The 19,939-nt window shown below is 40.5% G+C and overlaps 1 protein-coding gene across 1 annotated transcript; it reads left to right on the forward strand.

Moving 5' to 3' along the window:
• The first annotated feature begins 1,037 nt into the window (after positions 1–1,037).
• On the forward strand, positions 1,038–19,939 carry ITIH4 (inter-alpha-trypsin inhibitor heavy chain 4). The gene is made up of 22 exons (XM_048073651.2): positions 1,038–1,152; positions 3,077–3,237; positions 3,617–3,721; positions 4,335–4,497; positions 4,601–4,711; positions 4,796–4,924; positions 6,441–6,557; positions 7,140–7,308; positions 8,237–8,353; positions 9,800–9,981; positions 10,896–11,078; positions 11,726–11,865; positions 12,469–12,623; positions 13,135–13,167; positions 14,037–14,066; positions 14,681–14,734; positions 15,013–15,051; positions 15,534–15,629; positions 16,376–16,550; positions 17,883–18,037; positions 18,929–19,031; positions 19,611–19,939. The coding sequence occupies exons 1-22, from the start codon at positions 1,078–1,080 to the stop codon at positions 19,684–19,686; spliced, it is 2,568 nt and encodes an 855-aa protein (XP_047929608.2). The 5' UTR covers positions 1,038–1,077; the 3' UTR covers positions 19,687–19,939.

The raw sequence follows: 19,939 nt of genomic DNA on the forward strand, positions 1-19,939 counted from the left end.
GAAACTACCTAAATGCCAATTGAGTGAGCAGATATTTTAGGAATTTTGTTAGTACAATGTTATCCATGAGTATTTACATATAAAAATGTGGACAGAATTTACTTTTCCAGGGCAACAAACCAACCATGAACCAACAAAAACTTCACAAGAACTGTTTGATGGCCCTCCTAGATAGCAACTTTATTACAAAATGAGAGGTGAAAACAGTCATTCCACTCAATTTACAGGTAAATTCAGATGCAGAGCTCTCCCAGCACTAAACTTTTGTTTAAATAGCTCTGCTGGATGCACAGGTGCAAGACAACTTTGCAGAATCCATGGTGGATGCACTGCAGCTGTGTTAGGGCTGAGGCCAGATGCACTCCTGTGCACAGCTGTTGTTGCACAGATTTTTGAAAAGTTCATGGCTTCTTTGTACACTTACATATGTTGCACGGTCTTAGCACCTCTCTGGGGAGTCCAGGCAAGGTCTGATTACCTTTTGTCACTGTTTAGCTGAAAAAAGAAACAATTGGCATTGCTATTTGTCAAGCTGGTTAAGAGACAGCAAAAAGGATGTTTCAAGAGCACTACTCAGTATCTCTCATGGGCCAGCTGGGCAAGATGGTACAAGGTTTGAAGAAGTCACCAGCTACAAAATCTCACATGGATGCCACATGTCTTGGCAAACTCCAAATCTCTGAAGTGCTTGAGATAATGTCAATTGTTCTTTTTTTTTTCTTTTTCTTTTTCCAAGTTGTTACTGCTGGGCATGATAGAGATCCATGTATCCAAGAAGGCACAGACCTGTTCAGCTGCCTGTGGGATTTTACGTGCCCCAGTAGAATCTCAGTTTAAACAGAAAGCACAAGGATTTCTTTGCTTTATGCTTTATGAAACATTAAAATTCTAACATTTAACAGCAAAGAGCTGTTAGAAAAAATAAACTTTAACTGAGCCCAAGTTTTACGTATGTTTAACGTGTAAATATTATGTTTCTGTGTCTCTTCAAAGTCTACACAATATCCTCACATACAAGTTACTCATTAACTGATTAAGATAAACTGAGTTTTCATTTGAAAATCTGGTCTTTCCAAAATGGAAGAGAGAATGTTGCTCGCATTGATGGTCTTCTCCTCACTTGTAGTATTAGCAGAAACTACTGCTCAAAAGGTATTTGCTCTTTTTCTCTCTCTTTCTCTCTTTAACAATTTGTTGTTTGCTCATTTTGTGATCTGGTGGTATCGCTGTGACTAGGTGATGCAGAGATGCACCTGTATAGCATCGGGTGTGTTATGCTGTGATTTGAGAACTTTGGGTCCTTTTAAGGCCTCTCTGTGTTTCTCTGGGCTGCTACTCTATAAGTATGGAGGCAGAAATTTGCAGATGTGTCTGATCACACTCTTCCCCTGTGCTGGAAAATACCCAGCTGAGGGGTTTATGGGTCTCCCTTGAACACTGGGTGAGGTTTGGATCTTGACACAGAGGAGTTACAGCAGGACTGACCACTGGCCATGGACTGTTGCAGTGCCAGGTGGTTTCTGACAGGTGTTTAATATGGGATGGAAGAGAGCAGAGGCAGTTATTTGTACCTTATGGAACAGCAAACTGTGTTTTGGAACACCTCAGGGTAGTGTGGCTGCAGTCTCAGTTTAGAAAGTAAAGAAATGGAGGAAGCCTTATATCTGAAGGTTTTTATTTCCATAGTGCCTATTCAGAGAAGTGTGAAATACAACCAAAATGCAGACAGGGTCAGACCTCGTGGCTACTGCAAGGACCCTGCAAGAAGCCGTGGATGTGGTGCATGGGCCCACAGGGAGAGGCAACAAGCCGCTTCGCGCTGTGCTCAGGTGGACACGTAGGGCTGGTCCTTGCCTGCTGCCTTCGCTGAGCGGTGCCCCTTGCCGTGCTGCGCCGCTCTGCTCCTTCGTGCTGCTCCCAGAGCAATAAGCAGAAGCAGGGGTGCTGGGGCACACCTGAAAAGCCTTTGGGAAGAGGTGTCCCCAGGAAGGACAGACCCCAGCGCAGGCAGGGAGAGGCACCTGAACTGCCAGGATCGGGAAACTGGTCTCTTGGTGAAGATTTTTGTTTTTTATTCTGTAGTGTCAGTAGGCATCAAGAGATGGAGCCTGCTCTGCCAGTGTACAGTGAAAAAAGAAACAGCTCTTTGTTACTTGTACGGCCGGCTGCGGCACTGTCTGTGGTCACCCTTGTATTGAGTTTAACGTGACTAAACCTTTCAGTTTAGGCCAGTGCCATAATTAGGAAGAGGTCAGCACTCCTCAAGTGGATGCTGTTAGCTGGGGAGCACAGGAGATGAATGGTTAAAATAATTAAAGATCAATTAGCTATTCAAAAGATTTGTGACACTGGGACAGTAAAAATAGAAGTGTGGTAATCTGCTTTGATACTGAGCTTTTTTTGTTTTAATAAGCTATTGTGCTGTTGTCAGGCTGTTGATATCCAGACCAATACTCTTTACTGTTGCTGCCAAAACACAGGACCTGCTTGGGATAGGGCCTCACTGCCTTTAAAACAGAAATCCCACATGCAGGAGGTTGCTTGCAGTGGCACAAGGAGGTGCTCCAGGCGCGTCCCCATCCAGCTGCTCCATGAGGTGTTCCCAGGTGACTCCAGCGTGGTGCCCATCTCCCTCCAGCCCCTGGAAGCACGAAACCAGCAGAAAGATGAGCGCTCAAAGGGCGTCTCTGCTTGTGCAAACAACACGGGGAAGGGGCCCCCGCGGGTTTCAGACCCGCTCAATAGCTTGTGCCACCACAAGGCACCAGCCTGGAAAACATGCAGCAAAGTCAACAGCTCAGAGAGCAAACAAATCATCACGTAAAAAGTTAGAGGGTGTCTTTCCATGGGTCAAGCACTTAAAGAGGCATGTGGGGGTTTTTTTGAGGTTAATCTTAGGAGATATATCAGAGTAACACAGCAACAGTTAATTATTTCATTGAACTTTTCCAATAACATCACCCAAGTAAGGGCTGTCTGGGAGGAAAAAAAAAAAAAAAAAAAAAAGAAAAAAAAAAGACTTTTGGAGCTGTTTCTGTTTCAGCATGTTTCTTTCTTTCTTTTTTTCTTTTCCTAGCATGCTATTGAAATCTACAGCCTCCGTGTGAACTGCAGAGTCACGTCACGATTCGCTCACACCGTCATCACCAGCAAAATCATCAACCGAGCTAATGAGTCTCGTGAGGCGACCTTTGAAGTGGAGCTACCCAAGACAGCCTTTATCACCAACTTCTCCATGTAGGACCAGTTCTTACCTGTGGTGTTAAGGAGGCAGCTCTGGGGGCTTAGTGGGGTTCATCCATCTTGTTAGGAGGTGCTAAACACAAAGCACAAAGAGCCAAGCTCCGTAATGTCCTGAATAAATGTTGTGGGGCAAAAAAAGTAGGTGGCCAAGTAGAAAGATGACGACAAATGTGCTCAATGGCAGTGGTTATGCTGCCCCAGCCCTCTGAGGCTCTGAGGAGGAGGGCTGTGTTTTGGTGGTGACTCCTGGTGTCCTCACGGACGGGGAGGGATGTGGGAGCTAACAGCTGGGGGACACAACGCATGGTGGTCCTCTTGTTTCTTCCCCAGCATATTCCCTCTAATATTAATGATTTTTGTTGAAAACTTACAGGTCCATCGATGGCAAAGTATACCCAGGAATAATAAAGGAGAAAGCATCTGCGCAAAGGGAATACGATGCAGCAGTCTCACAGGGGCAGAGCGCCGGCCTCGTGAAGTACGTTGCTGTTCTGAGGAAGGATGCTTCAACGCTCATCCCTGGCTTCTCGTTTAGCTGAGGGGCAGGTGAAGTCCTGCAGTCAGCCATCACTCAGGGAGGACAAATAGCAAAGCAGCTTTGGGTTCTCATTGAGAGGGACTGTTTATATAAACACACATATTATATGATTTATATCTGAACCTGCAATGTGTGGGAGAGAGAGGTGTCACTGTTTTGTGTTGCCCTGGGGCTTGCTGTCACACGGGAGCACCTTGCTGGGTTGAGCTGATGCTCGCCCATTGGGTCTGCTTCCCCACAAGCGCAATGGCCGTGGCACTTGAACAGATGTCATGTGTTAGGGGTATAGTTAACCTGTGCTTCCCATGCGTGCAGTCCCAGTTCTGCTCAAACCCAATCTGACGCACAGAGAGATTTCTGCTCCATTTTTTAGCTTGCATGTGCAGCCCCTGTGGCACATTAAAGTATTGTATATACCTGAGATATAAGACATCTTCTCTATGACCAGTTAAGACAAACTGATACTTTTTAATTTACTTATTCCATATGGCCATTTTTTAGCACACTTCATGAACTTTGCCCACTGCATGCAAAGCTTTGCTCTCCTCCCCAGAATCACAGGCAGGAAACTGGAGCAGTTCCACATTTCCGTCAGCATTGCGGCTGCCAGCAAAGTCACTTTTGAGCTGGTGTACGAGGAGCTGCTGAAGCGGCAGCTGGGGCTGTTCGAGCTGCTGATCAAGGTCAGACCCCAGCAGCTGGTTAAGCACTTCCAGGTGAGCTGCCTCAGAGAGGGCTGGGCTAGGAGCATCCCTGTGATTTTGGGGCTCGGCAGGGTTTCCTCCATGGCAATGACGAAGGTTTGTTCTCCACTCTCAGATTGATGTGCACATCTTTGAGCCCCAGGGCATACGCTTCTTGGAGACGGACAGCACCTTCATGACAAACGAGTTAACTGAGGCACTCACAAAAGTGCAGAATGAAACCAAGGTAGGGTAGCAGCTGCTAAACATTAATGCCGGGGACAGCTTTAAGTTATGTTGCTTTAAATCTTTTCTTTTGATTGCTTTTCAGGCTCATATTTTATTTAAGCCAACTGTGGATCAACAGAAGGTAAATCCTGAACTTGATGAAACCCTCCTCAATGGTGATTTCCTTGTGCGTTACGATGTTAAGCGAGTTGCCACTGCAGGTGATATACAGGTAAAAAAGAAATAAAAATAAAAATCCTTTCCAATGACAGATAGGTCTGAATGTGAGGTGCAATCAGCAAAACAGCAACATATACTTTGAAACATCAACAGTAATAGGAAAAGCTATTTCCATTAATACAGGGGCAGCGGGAACTGATGGTGATGTTAAGCAAACCCCTAGGGACACTGACCACGTTGCAGGAATGGATCAGCCATGAAAAAGCAGTCATCTCTCAAATTTTGTTTCAATACCAAATACATATTCACATTGTATATACGTCTCTTTGCCTTCTCTCTTTCTCCTTCTCTTTTATGTATTTATGTATTTATTTACAATTGATACAAGGTCATGTGATTTGCGGCTTCTTGTAAATGAAGTTTAGAGGAATGTGATTTATGCAACCATTAAAATGACTGCTTAGTTTTATTTTTTGTGACAACTGAGGCACAGCTAAAGAGAGCAGGAACTTAAAAATACTTATGGTCCAATGCGTACTAAGAAATACAGTACATTGCTTTTCATATTATTTCACTGATGAAGTGCACGTGAACATGCAAAAAGCTGGCAGTCACAGTCGATGAGCAGAGCTGTGCGTGGAGGTGAGAATACGGAGGTAATGTAATATACAATGATACACACAGGTGCATATGGTATCAAGACATACAGTTTATATAACATGAAAAAAACTTGAAGTGTAGAAAATAATTAAATATTATTTTGATTATATATCAGCTGTTTTAGGCAAGTGGTTTCTGTGGTCAGGTGGATAATCTGTCTCGCTCCATTTGCAGTCTCCACCACAAACCCTTCTGGTCAAAATCGCTTTGCACATTTGCCAGAATCGCTGCATCTATTAGAGGGTCTGTCTGTCATCTCATTCAAAAGATTAAATCGATGTTAAGCTGAAAAAAAATATATATGATTCAGTGACTCTCTTCCATTTTAACCTGTTCATATGCTTTTGAGGTAGATGGTAACATGGTAAAAAGGGATTAGTAGTAGATATTCCCCCAACTCTCTTACCAGCAGCATCCATCACCAGTGCTGAAACCATACAGTAACCTGAAACATGCATCACTGCTTTGCTCTGGGCCACCTTTCATTTCCACTTATTTCTATTACCAAATTGCTTTTCCTTAATAACAAATTACTTTCCCTCAACTACATGATAGCTATGGGTATGCCCTGAAGTAGTGGTCTTGGGATAAGTGAGTTGGGTTAAAATTTGGAGTGACACAGACCACTTAGGTTTAATGTGATAATTTTAAAAAACACTTTGTCCATTGGCACAAAATAGGATCATTAAAATATAAAATATATTTGTGTATATATATATTTTAGTAGTTCCTTGATATGTTTATGTTTTTTTCTTTTTTTCTTTTTTATTTTTAGAAGAATAAAATGCTGACAACGGACTTCTCTTCTTGCCATGCCACAACATTAAGAGGCAATGTTTTCTTATTAAGTTGCAATATTTATTTGTTTATGTATAATTTTATGCATGTTTTTACATTTGGTATTTCAGATTGTCAATGGGTATTTTGTGCATTACTTTGCACCCCAGGAAATGCCAGTGTTTCCCAAAAATGTCATCTTTGTTGTAGACCGAAGTGGCTCTATGGCAGGCAGAAAAATTGAGCAGGTAACTTATTTCAGATACTGACCTCTGCTTGTATCAGGGACAGACACCAGCCTTTCAAGGAAGTAACTTTGAATTTCCCTTTTGAAACACATGGTGGTTTCATATACAGCAAAACTTTCATAAATACATAAATACTTGGAAATATGTATGCACAGATGAAGGCTGTTAAAGTGCAACTCATGTCTGTTAAGGCTATTTTCATGGCTATCATATCTTGAGACAGAGAGCACTTTGCCTGCTTCCATCTTTGCCGAATATTTCACTGATAATTTTGTTCTTTAATGAAGTTTAAGGAATTAATTTATTCATTTTTCCTTTACGGAAAACTGTGTACGTAGATTTGCTAGAGAGCAGAAAAGTCCTCTATAGCCATCTTGGGAATGTTTTTTGTGTGTTTGTAAGTCAGGGGAATTAGCCATTTCTGATGGTCTCAACTGCAAAATGCTGTTAGGTCAAAACAAAGGCACAAGGCTGCACCTTGTATACTGCCAATAATAAATCTCCTTATTGTGTTGCAAATCCACTCCCAATTCTGATATGAAAGTAGAAATATTCAAAGTGGTTGTTTTCTCCTTGAAACAGACGAGGGAAGCTCTCTTGAAGATTTTGCAAGACCTCCACCCTGAAGATCATTTCAGTTGCATCACATTTAACAACAAAGTGTCAGAGTGGAAGAGTGCGTTGCTGCAGGCCACTGCGGAGAACGTGGCGAGCGCCGCAGGATTTGTGCAAACTATTATGGCCAGAGGAGGTACCAGGCACCACCTAGACACCTGTGACCATAAACACACACCCAACAGTGTACAAAATAACACTTAGAAAAAAAAGCATTAATTATGAACGATGAGTGGGATAGGAAAGCTGATTGTGGCAGAAGACTGATTGCTGGCTGCCTTATGATATGTATATAGAGAGGGTTGGTTATGTCACATCTATGAACTATATAAGCCAGGAAGTTTTGTTTAAAATTTTTAAGACAGAGATTTCCAACAGAACTTTTTTTTTTTTTCTCTGCAGGAAAACGAAAATTTACTCAAACATTTCACAGCAATTTACTGTATTTTTTATTTTATTTTTTAATATCCCCTTGTAAAATAACAAAAGTCATGCTACTATGGCTCTTTCTGTACACATTAAGTTATACTAAACAAACAAACTAGACAAAAAAGGCAAGATGCATTTCAATTGCTACACCATACAGTGTACTTCATTTTCACTATTCATTTTCTGGAAGATCTAAAAGGCTTTCTCTCTCATTAATGTTACACTGTAAGTATTAATATAGGTTTTCTCATCCCAGGAGCTAGCACTGGTAAAGGTCACCTGTGCCTAGAGCTCTTTTCTTCAGCTTCTTGCATGAACCTAGGAGACATTTCTTCAACATGGGTTAACAGATGATGGTTTGCTTATTTAAGCACTTTTAATGGTTCTAGACACATTTGTATTTCCCATGACATATGTGTGGAGAAGGCTCCCAAAAGATTGCTCCAGCATTGCCATTGCAATGTAATATACTGTAATTAAACCAGAAGGCTAAACCCCTAAATCCTCACCTCTCTGAAGGATTGCTTCCTGCAGAAAACTTTAATCAACTTTGCAGGGCCTCTGCAGATGAAGTACACTGATTTCTTTGACTGATTATCCTTTCCAGGTGAGTGATGCCTGCTTTTTCATTGCAGGCACGGATATCAATCATGCCCTGCTGACTGCTGTGAGAGTGCTGGATAAAGCCGAGAGGCTGCCGGAGCAGAGTGTCTCCATGATTATTTTGCTGACAGATGGTCAGCCCACATCCGGTAAGGAAATCCTAGCCTCAGTCCTCTCCATGACTTTTTAACTTTCACACTTGCATCCCAGTTGTTGTTAGACATAGTTTGTGTTTTTGAAGGGCTTGCTACAAGCAGGCTGTGCTGGATCCAGGTCTGCGCTGGGGAGAGGATTGGCTTCCCAGTTTATAAACTTGGGGAAAATTCTGGAGGTACCCAGGCATGGCTGAAACATGGAAGTACAATACTTAGAGCTGAAAGGTGGAGATCTTGTTTATAATATGTACAGTCCCCTTTGAGAGGTATCAGTTACAGTTCTTCACCCTCCTTGCCTCAATCTTGAGATGTTTTCAAGGTGCCTATTTTTTGGTGTTCTCTTCTGTGGCTAGCTCTTAACTATTGGTCAGCTGTGACATCACAAGCCGGGGGGACAAGAGAGAAATATTTGGTTAATTAAACACTAACTCCCATTTCAATGGCACAAACATCACTCGTGCTGAATCGGAGGAGCTTGTCTAGCTTCTGTGTGGCACCAACTTCCCTCCCAGGACAGTAATATCATCTCAACTGTAAGCTCTCTAATGAGATCAGTCTGTCTTCCAGACTGAGTGATCCATGCTGCTTTGGATTTTTTTGTTTGTTTGTACTTCATTTGTTGGTCTTTTATTTGTTTTGTGCGTTGCTGGTTTTTTGTTGTTGTAGTTTTTGTTTTCAAAATAAACTTGGTGCAAGGTGCTGCCTGCTGAGCAGGGCCATGGTGAGTCCCAAATATCTTTGTAATTCCACAAGTTTGCCAGAAATCAGACAGCAGTTGAGTACCGTGCAGATACAGGCAATGTTATTGTATACACCTCAGTTTTCCTTGGGAAAGCGGGCTGAAAGGGAATATCTGAGCTGCTCCCACAACATTCCTACATGCAGTTATGGTTCCTGCCTGAAAAGGTGGGCAAAGATGCTCACCATACAGGGCCACCAGTGGCTCTTTGAATGGGATAAGATGATGGTATCACACATAGTGCCTGGGAGAGAAGCGTGGCTGTGTTACTTTGCAATTTTTCTGAATTACACCATTAACCAATCTGTTATCCTCTAAATTCAGGCAGAATATTTTTGTGGATGGTACTTGTCTTCCCACTTAAGATCAAATGTCTCCATCCTTTGTGATGTTAATTCATAACGTCTGTCCCTTACAGTCTGAACACCTCCTTTGGTCCTCGTAATCTCGTTAAACATTTTGCACATAGCTGTAACAATGTGAGTTGAAGTAATAAGAATCATTAAGTGGGAGAATCAGCTTCTGGCGCTCAAAATCCAGAGTGGTGCTTCCATCTCTAATTCAATTGACTGAATATTGTCCATATACCTAATATTTTATTCTGAATTCTTGTTAAGAGACATGATTTCCTTTAAATCCCCTGCTATCTTTTTGTACTCTTAAAAAATAAAAATCACGGGTATGCTTTTGTTCAATCACAGGTGAGAGTAAAGTGGAAGTCATTCAAGAAAACATACAGAAAGCTGTCAATGGGAAATATGCCCTATTCTGCCTCGGTTTTGGGTTTGATGTCAGCTATAATTTCCTGGAGAAAATGGCCCTAAGCAATGGGGGAATTGCACGTCGACTATATGAAAATGCTGATGCAGCCTTGCAGCTCCAGGTCAGGACTAAGGAATATGCCAGAAAAGCCATCTGTAAGCTATGGCTCCTGTCTAGCCCTGACAGCAAAACCCCAGGTCTTCTGAGATGAGAAGTTGGTTTTGAGTTTATCTGCTAATCTTGGGGAAGGAGGAAGACAATATCAATTTCGGGATATCTGAGGGTTTGCACTCTAATCATGACTCAACGTTGACATCTTTCCCAAATTAGCTAGCATTTGGACAAACCTGGAAATTCACAATTTTTCTTCATCTCTACAAATAGACAAAAATGTCCAGTGGAAGTGATTGTGACAAAACTTTGGTTCTTGGGTCCAATTTCAAACCACTCAAAGAAGTGCTAGTGGGTTCTGTTTGTTACAGTTTCCCTAGAAGGCAGCACGTAGCTTGAGGCACCTCTTGGCAAACTGATCCCTGCAGCAACACCTGCTTGGGACGTTCCTGCCCATTTGGAGATGGGATGTTAACTCGAGGGCTGTTCTCTTTTTGGGAGCTCATTTCTGCCCATTTTTGCTGGATAAACAGAGCACAGAGCACAGTGAAGAAGAAAGGGAGAGGTTAAAGCTCGGGATTAGTCAACTTAAAAAAAAAAAAAAAAAAAAAAAAGGGAGAGAGAGAGAGAAGACATTTAACTGGGTGGGACAGTGATAACAGGGATGATGCTTGGGTACTTGATTAACCATGGAAAATACAGCTTATATGGTATCACCAGCCTGACTGGAGAAAGTGTGCAGAACATGGGGAAAAATACTCATTTTTCAAGGTTTACAGCTGTCTCAAACAAGCAGCTGCTGCCCACCTCTACTGAAAGAAAAAGCTTTCCTCCCTTCTTTTTAAGGAGTTTTTAGATATTCAACAAATTGCTTTGCTTAATTTTGCCTTCATTTGTTCTTTCTCTCTTTGTGTTTTTCTTTAGGGCTTTTACCAAGAGGTGGCTACTCCAATACTAATGAAAATTGAAATGCGGTATCCAGAAAATGCAGTTGAGGGGTTAACCAAGAACAATTTCAAGCTCTTTTTTGAGGGCTCTGAAATCATAGTGTCTGGAAAAATTAGCAATGAGCTTGATCTTTTGCCAGTGGAAATTAAAGCTCAGTCAGTAAGTGTTGAGCTTAGTAACCATGAAAAATGTATTGTCTCCATGCTGTCTTTTATAGTGCAGTAGGAGACTTCAAGAAGTCTTTTGTGTCCAATATATGTTCTTTACATTTGGACATACAGTTGTTTTTCCATTCTAGGAAAACATCTGAGAATTAAAAGACTTTTCCTCTTCTGAATCTGCTACAAAAGAAGAAGGAAAAAAAAAAAAAAGGAAAAGGGGGGGGGGGGGGGGAAGAGAAGATCCACAAATAAGCAAACAATAATTTAATCCTTTCAAAACCATAATATTTTGGCCTTTCAAGCATTTTGTTGTTGTTTTTTTTGTTTTTTTTTTTTTTTTGTTTAGGAAACTTGCTTGTGTTTTTAGAATGGAGAAGGAAACATACATTTTTCATTTCGAAAAAATGTTCAAATGGAGCCATTTCATAACTTCTTCTTTCAAACTTTGAGTCCAAAAATGTATATCCAAAATACATGCTGCTTTGGTGACTTGGGGTTGCATTTTCCAGAGGGAAAACAGCTTGCTGAAAACTTTCTGAGGGGTAAAAGGGCACTTGGGTCCCGAATAATGCTCTTTTAAGTCTAATAAGGTGACTGTAAAAGAAGTCTGGAGCTGTTCTGATGGTCAGTTTTCTCCCACTGCAGCATGGTAGTGACTTGACTCTTAAAGAAGAAGCAAATGTCAAAGAGAAGGAGCAAGTATTTCAAAATCAAAGTTACATCTTTGGAAATTTCATTGAGAGACTGTGGGCTTACTTAACCATTCAACAACTTCTAGAAAAATCGTAAGCTATTTTCAATATTTTGTATTGTATGACAAACTTTCACACTGCAAATTCCTTATTCATAAATTATATGATGGGAAAGCACAACAAAACAAATATTTCTGGATATAATAATAAAAAATATAGTATACCAGAAGAATACCACATTAGTGCATGAGGAATGTGAGGTGCTTTTCAGTTTATTATAGGATTGTATCATCAAATGTGTGTATATATGAAAATATAATGTTATGAAGAATAGTTTATATTACTATGAAATGTATTTTAATTATATGGATTGCATTGAGTATTGCAACCAGCAATCACGTCTATTGATAAAGGAATGAAAATAGCTGGTAAAGAGAACAGTAAGTGTGTCTTCAAGACATTTCATAGATCATGTATTTACTATTTTTACTCCATCTGAAACATATATAGACTCCAGTGTTATAAACAACTAAGCATCTCCATAACCTCAAGCACATAATAGCTGAGTTATCTCAATAGGATTACTCACCATTTGATAATAAAATATTTAAGACACAGTTAATATGAATACAAATCTGTGGACCTCCTGCTCATAGACTTTGTATGTTATTTCTTCATCATTAACACAGACTTTAGTATTTCAGCCCAAGAAGAGCAGCAGAAAGCCTTGGAGGCACGAGCCTTGGAGCTGTCTCTGCAGTATGGCTTTGTTACACCCCTCACTTCCATGGTGGTCACCAAACCCACTGGCCAGCAGCAAACCGAGCTAGCAAATAAACCCACTGAAGCTGGTAAATGGGTATTAAACAGTCCCCTGGGAATGTGTGGCTGTTGATGATGATTTACTGTGGACCCCCCAGCACAGTTTCATTCTGTAGGGGTGTGACAGGGTAATCTGCCGCAATGAAGATGGGAGTTTAAGGATTGGCCTCCTTTAGAAATCAGACATGGAGGACTTTTCCTAAAAAGGTGTCATGGTGAAACAGACACTACTATTGAAATAGGAAATAATTTGTTGAAATATAAATTAATTTAACAGTTGTTACACACCATTCCCTGCCATTGCAAAGGATATTCTAAGCTTTTCCCTGGGGCAATAAAGTGGGAAAATGAATGCACAGGAGGAAAGCAAGCTAACTCTAGGAGTATTGACTGTGCTATATCTACCCTTCTTTCAACAAAAATAAAATCTCTTCACCTGCAGCTCCAACACCCACTTCTCCCAGTTTTCTGTTTTGCACATGGACAGAATAATTTACTGTTGACTGTATGACACTAATCTGTCTCTCTTCCTTGTGTTAGACAACGAGAAGCCCAGCAGCTTTCCAGTAGGAGGTAAATGCTTTCTGCTTTTCCAATAGCATATTTCAGTAATAGTCTCTAAAGACAAAAATAGGTCACAGTACTTGTTCCATAAAGGGGAGTATCTGAGATTTGGAAAAATATGTGGAGACCGTGTAAGCAATGACCGGCAAGCTCTGTCCAGGGCTTGGGTGGATAACCTGATCCAAGGGAGAAAATCTTCCAGTCAGAATGTCTCAAAGGCCAAAATTGTCTTGACTCATAAGGAAAAGCATTTCTTCAAGTGAACAATGCTAATGATGTTTTCTGCTTCTTTCTACCATATGTGAAGCATCTCTCAAAAAATTAATCTCCAGATATTTTGGAAAGACTCACAAGAATAATTTAGGTATCTTTTCTCTCTTTTCGGAAATAGTAAAGTTACTTGAATAATAATGTAAAACTTCTAGCATTATCAATCCCATAATCTCAACTATGATAACATATCATAATAGCAATGCTTTTATAGGTAAAGTCCTGTTTTTCCTCTAGTTCTTTCAGGGAAATACATTAAAGGAATTAAAACACTGCCCCATTCTCTGAAGGATGCATGTTTCAAAGTGGTGCCAGGGAGTTTAAGAACAGCAAACTCACTGACCTGCATTGCACAGGGGACCGACACACTGAGCTCTGTGCTGCCCTTTCCTCAAAGGAGTTTTTGGTCTGTTTCCATTGCTTGGCTGGGATAATTTTGTAGGGATCAGTGCCCATGTTCTGTGGACTTCATTACTACAGATAATTTGCTTTGGGAAAGGGAGACAGATGCAGCTGGAGAATTACATGTTCGATTTCTGAAATGCTTTGTAAGATATGTAATACAATCATGAATGAAATATGGGTTCTCTTTTTTTTTCTTTCTTCAGATGCTTATAGAATGAGTGTACCAGTTCCTAGTAAGTTCTCTCTGTTTTTGTTTTTTGTTTTTAAATTAAGAAAAAAATATAAATTTCATTTCATATGTAACATTACATTATCAAATGTGTTTTGATTGTGGATGTCTGCTTGGAATACTATATATATAGTGTATATATATGTATATATTTAAATGTATTTCAGTCCACAGATATTTTACAATGAACTATAAAATCTTGAAAACAATCTTGGTACCTTTTCAGAAAACAATATTTAAACCTCTTGAAGATACAGGCGAAAGTTCTGGAACAGCATATGTTAGTAAGCTGAAGGAAGTGTGGCTTGGTTTAAAAATAAAAAAAAAATAAAAAAAATACATAGACATGGGGTTTGCTGGGCAAAGCTAACATGGGCACCGCCATCTACATGCTAACAATACACATCCTGCAAAGAGCAGATGCCGGGCACTGCAGAGACAGAACTGAGGGTCCCTGTAATGCAGAGAGGACAGGACAATGCCCACTGTGTCATCTGCATGTGTATGCAAAAAAGTCAGTGGGTAGTGAGCAGGAAGAAATCACTGTTTTAGAAGTAGGGATGGAGATGAAGGGCACAACCCCAAACCAAGGAGACATTGGAAAACCTTTTCTTTCAGGTCGACGGCGCTCTGAGCCCCAGTCTGGCAGTAATAAGAAGCTGTTTCCATCAGGTTGTTTTCAGTTGTATGCGCGAGGAATGGGGTGGGTGCGCTGAGAGCGCAGTGGGGGTTCACCAGGCATGGCCCAGCAGCAAGGCAGAGCACAAAAGCAATTAGCAATGAATGCTGTGCTTTTTATCCCAGTTGGGACATCTTGGTTTAAGCAAGGTGCTCTGTAGGAGTCAGTCTCTGCCAAAAAGGCTTCTGCCTTGCTACTCTGCCTGGTTAATTAGCTGAGCTAGAGAAAAACTGTTTCTTTAAACTCTTCTTGCTAATTTTAAGTATTTCAGTTGGCAGGCTAAGCAAACACGTGAAACTGGAAACTCATAGTAAGTAATACACAGAGTAGTCCCATTTTAATAATTAGTACAACTGTAACATACAGTTTTTCATAAGTTAATGTTTTTTTCTGACTGCATCAATTGCTATAAGAAAATTCTTTAACTCTTCCTTGGCTGATTCTTTCCACAGAAGTGTAAAGTATCCCTGTATCCCACAAGAAAGTCTTTCTGGCTTGAGAATACAACCAAGAACAGAAATGTGGTGTAAAAGATCTTTAGTCGCAGCTTTTTTGAGGGATCATTGTCCTTAATAGACTCTAAGTCTGAAAATCTACTGTTTTCATCTATATCAAGTTGTTGTGTCTGGGTGTGACTTTCAATAATAATTACTGTGTTGATTTCAGTTCTCCTATTCTGTAAAAGCTGTGACTAGTATTTTAGGTACAGCGAGATTGAATTATTTTGCTGTACATGCCCAAAAGGCATAGGCTAGATTTTTCTTCTTGTGCTAACGTTGCTCTCCTTTCCAGCCAAAGAACATCCACCACTTCCCTCGCAATTACCCAAAGAAAATACTGATGGGCAAGCAGAGCCTTCTGTCCTCCTGATCTCAGATCCAGAGCAAGGTGAGTGAGCCAGATCCCTCATGGGGTGGGAACTGACCTCGATCCAGGAGAAACACATGACTAGTGGGATTTGCATCTGTGGCCATGTCTTCTCCATGCCCATGACAACTTTCTCTTGCATCAAGGGAATCAACCCCTAATATCCAGAAAAAAAGGAGAAACACTTCAGAGCAGCTGGTGTCTTTAGGAACACCTGTATTTCATGAAGGGCCATACTGCATCCTGCCACCTTGCAGTGACTGGAGAGGCTGTGCTTAATTTTTCGTTTCACTCAGGCAACATTAATCTTCACTGTGAGGTGGCTGAAGGCACTTCTTTTAAGTGTGGTTGCAGGCCTCCTCCTGGTGTCACATGCCATGAGGCTTGTCCCCAGCCCCTGGGAGCTTCTGAGGATTCAGAGACCTTAAACCCCATGCTCACACCCCTCACCCCTACATGCTCACAGAAAGATGCACTCTCTTAAAGTGCTGCATTATTTTCATGGTCCTGTACTCAGAGAAGTGTCCCTGAGTGCTGGTCGCCAGCTGCTGTGGTTAAGGAGCACCTCTAAGAGAGGAGGAGCAATGTGGGGCTAGATGCAGACTCTACTGCAGCTTTGGGTCATGTGGTCTGAAATCTGGAGGTGCTGTGCCTCCCGAAAACAGATCTGAGAACCGTAAGTGCAACAAAGCTGAAGCAGTTTTGTTAAGATCACCTGTACCTTATAAGCAAGGTCACTTGACAACTCTGCGCCAATGTTTTTAAAGGACTTTCTGTGACTGGGAAACATGGGGACAAAATAAATCAGTTTGTGCAGTTTGAAATTACCTATGTGAATCCTGCCGTGCAAATCAATGTCTCTGTGGATGAGATCGTCTTAAGCCATGACAACAAGAACATTCGGCTGCCGTGGACAGAATCAGCAACCTCTGTTGTCCAGGGGTAAGAAATGTCATTCTGTCCTTTCCCAGTCCTGGCAATTCGAATCACATCTCTCATAAGCCAGTTGTCCACTTTCACATATGCCATTTGCTTCAGATAAATGCTCCCAAATGTCATTATTTGGAGAATAACTCAACACTTATCTTCCAAAGAGAAGCACCCACTGTGGTGCATGACAATCCTGGTATCACTGCTGTGCTGGCTGCCACTAGGCACATTGTGCTCATCCTGGCATGGGGTGAGCACCGCAAAGTGGGGCTTTTGGTGTTTACTGTATCTTTTCTACATCATTTGGCTCCATGCAGGCTGGAGTTTTCTTTTTTCCCTCTTTTAGAAATAACACACATCTGGGCATCTGATGTTTTTTATGGGAAGGCATAAAGTGTTTGAATAATTGTCTGTAACGCTAACAAATGCCTGCTACTGGAGAAAGAGTACTTCAAATGTGTACTGCGTTTGTCTGCCTAATTTGTGTAGGAGCCTTCAAAACCACAGGAAAGAGCTGAATTCAGCCAGTTCCATTAGCTCTTTTGTATTGCTAGAATAAACCTCCAGGACAAGCTGCTGTTGCTCTGGGGCAGGCAGGACACACAGTACTGCCCCCCATATAGGCACCTCTGGGACAGTAACAGAAGGCCTAAAACAACTGCTTTCAATTATTTTTGCAATCCAAACAGAGCCAAGAATGCGCTGGATTTATGCCCCTATGTAACTTGTCTTCTGCAAAGCAAAATGATCCTCCTGCTTCAAACCAGCATCTGAGCTCTTGCAACTGCAGGAATCAAAATAAAAAATATAGGGGCTTAGAGGAAAGGCAGGGTCTGAAATATCTTGTGAAATATCCAGGGAAAACATATTTGTCTTGTTCTCAAAATCAATTCAATTATTTTAACTGGTCCATCCTTTTTCTCATTAAAATGATGGAAAAATATCCTTTTTTTCTAAGTAATTTTTTTTCTAAGTATTTTTTTTTCATTATAGAAAAAAAGGTGTTTAATCAATAAGAAGTTCTTCTCTGTTGATGTATTTGCATGTATCCCGACATGGGAAAGGTGTTCAGTGGCATATAGAGGAAAGAAATACCAGTTATATTAAAATATTAACACCTGAATGTTTTAAGATATGATAATAAAACTTAATATTGTAATACTTTAACTTGTTATATTAATATTTTAATATATGCTGCTTAATATTTTAATATAACCACTGGCAGACCATAAAAAATGCCATTGCAAGGAGACAAAAAGCAAAAAAAAAATTATTAACGTCAATTGTTTACATATATGTTCTATCTTCATATTCTTGGAAATAACATTATCATTTATTTCCTAGGCTGAGAGTCTCAGCTGAAAAGGAAAGTAGTGTAACAGTATCACTGTCTGATACAGTCACAGTAAAAATATCCCTTGTAAAGGTTCCAAACGATTTCCTTCAGCTGTGTTTCTTGAATATCGACCGTTTTTCTGACAAAGTCACTGGAATTCTGGGTATGTATCATTATGGATCTATACAGCAAAGAAGGATGGTCTTGTAAATAAGCTCCTAAGATGAGAATATGGTGCTTTTTTGGAGCCACATTCATTTTACTTTTTTGGGTTCCTACAAACTCTCATGAAAATCAATGGACAGGTGAGGCAGCAGGAATTCAGGGGAGTTCTAGTGAAACTTTGCATTTAATTTATTCTTTTCAGACATCTAATGTCCCCATTTACTCCAGAGCAATCCAGACTTTATTCTGCAAAGAGGGGAGGCCTCCAAAGAGGGTCTTACCCTTGAAGCATAACATAACGCTTTTCTACTCACCACTGGTACAAGCCTAAATAGGCTCCTATGTGTTTAGAAAACATTAAAAATAAGACTAAAATAGCAGCCAGTGTGTTAGCTACGAGGGCTTAACTTTAACAGTGCTGTGTTATGTAAAAAAATCATTTGATGTTAAATAATGGATTATAAATAATGGACATAAAGTGGTAAATAATTGGGGTTACAATAGTGGAAATATGCCTGTTCCCGGCAATGGCTACAAAATGAAAACAAGCTGTTTCTGAACACTCATCCCCCAAAAATACTGATGGGACTAAAGCTGAAGTTGTGTCAAAAACTACGAGTGGAGAGGCTGCATATTCTAAAACCACATGCACACACAAAATATGAAAACACATCAGAGTAAGGCTGAATCTGTGGAGGAGTGTTAGGGATCACAGCTGAAACACGTGAGTTTTATTCATTTATTATGGGAGCCTCCAAATGTGTATCTTTGGGGGGGGAGGTTGGAGGCAGATGGCTGCTTTCCTGGTGTTATAGCTACCATTTGGGTTAACAACCATAAACGGATGTTTTGGTATTATTTTAAAATAATTTGTGTGTCTGTTGCTCAGGTCAATTTTATTTAAAAGCACAGCTTGAGAATAATGCCAAAGTAAAGCAGAGAGCTGATGAAAGACTTCTAAACATTCCAGGATCTGAGCACAGACTTACCAGGTAGGTAAGAGAGGTGGGATAAGGTTGAGTCATGCACATGCTTTGCGATTTATTTTATGAACAAAAAGCAGAGATCAAAAGAAATGAAACTAAGGGATTGTTTGTCTGTAAGAATACAGCTCTTTGGTATAAATAATAGGAACTTACTCTTGAATGTTTTCCTAACAGCCAGAATTTGTTGCTTGTCAAATGATACTGCAGGGCTCAAGGCTCCTATTTCACAGGGCAGGGAAAAGCACACCCTGGGTTTGCATGAAAATGCCAAATAAAATTAGGTTCTGCTGCCTCATTTTCATGGCTAGGGGAGGGTGTTTGCTCAGCTGGATTTACCATGAGGAAAAAATAAATAAATAAAATGACTTGCTTGTATCAAGTTTCTGCGATGGGGAAGAAATGCTGTGAGAGTATAATCTCTGTTCATTGTCTCTGTGCATCCCTATCAGTGCTGCCTCCGTGGCTAAAGCACAGATGTGCCAGATCTGCCTCTCTCACTTTTGGTACCAGCTGCAAACATGGGTATGATCAGGGTTGATTCTGGGCCTGCAATTTATCACAATTTTTTTCTTGATTTTGTTTCAGGATATACAAGAAAGATTACAGGCTTGAGTCAACTAGTGATCCTGTTTCCTGCTGGTCACTAGTTGGAACTTCCTAGAGAAGACTATTTTGGAAAAGAAAACAATACGAATGATGCTCTTTCACATATTTTTGATACTTTCTCTCACCAAGAAAACAATACAGTTAAAGCATTACCTGTTCATATAAATAACTGTCATATATATCTTACCTCAAAATAATTATACTTTCAAGATGAGAATGTGCTTGCTGGTTGTCTGTAATTGTAAGATACTCTATAATAATGTTAGAGATTTATGTGAATGAACTAAATAAAAGTGGCACTATCAGCT

The sequence above is a fragment of the Anser cygnoides genome, chromosome 10 (assembly GCF_040182565.1).
Source record: "Anser cygnoides isolate HZ-2024a breed goose chromosome 10, Taihu_goose_T2T_genome, whole genome shotgun sequence".
Taxonomy (NCBI): domain Eukaryota; kingdom Metazoa; phylum Chordata; class Aves; order Anseriformes; family Anatidae; genus Anser; species Anser cygnoides.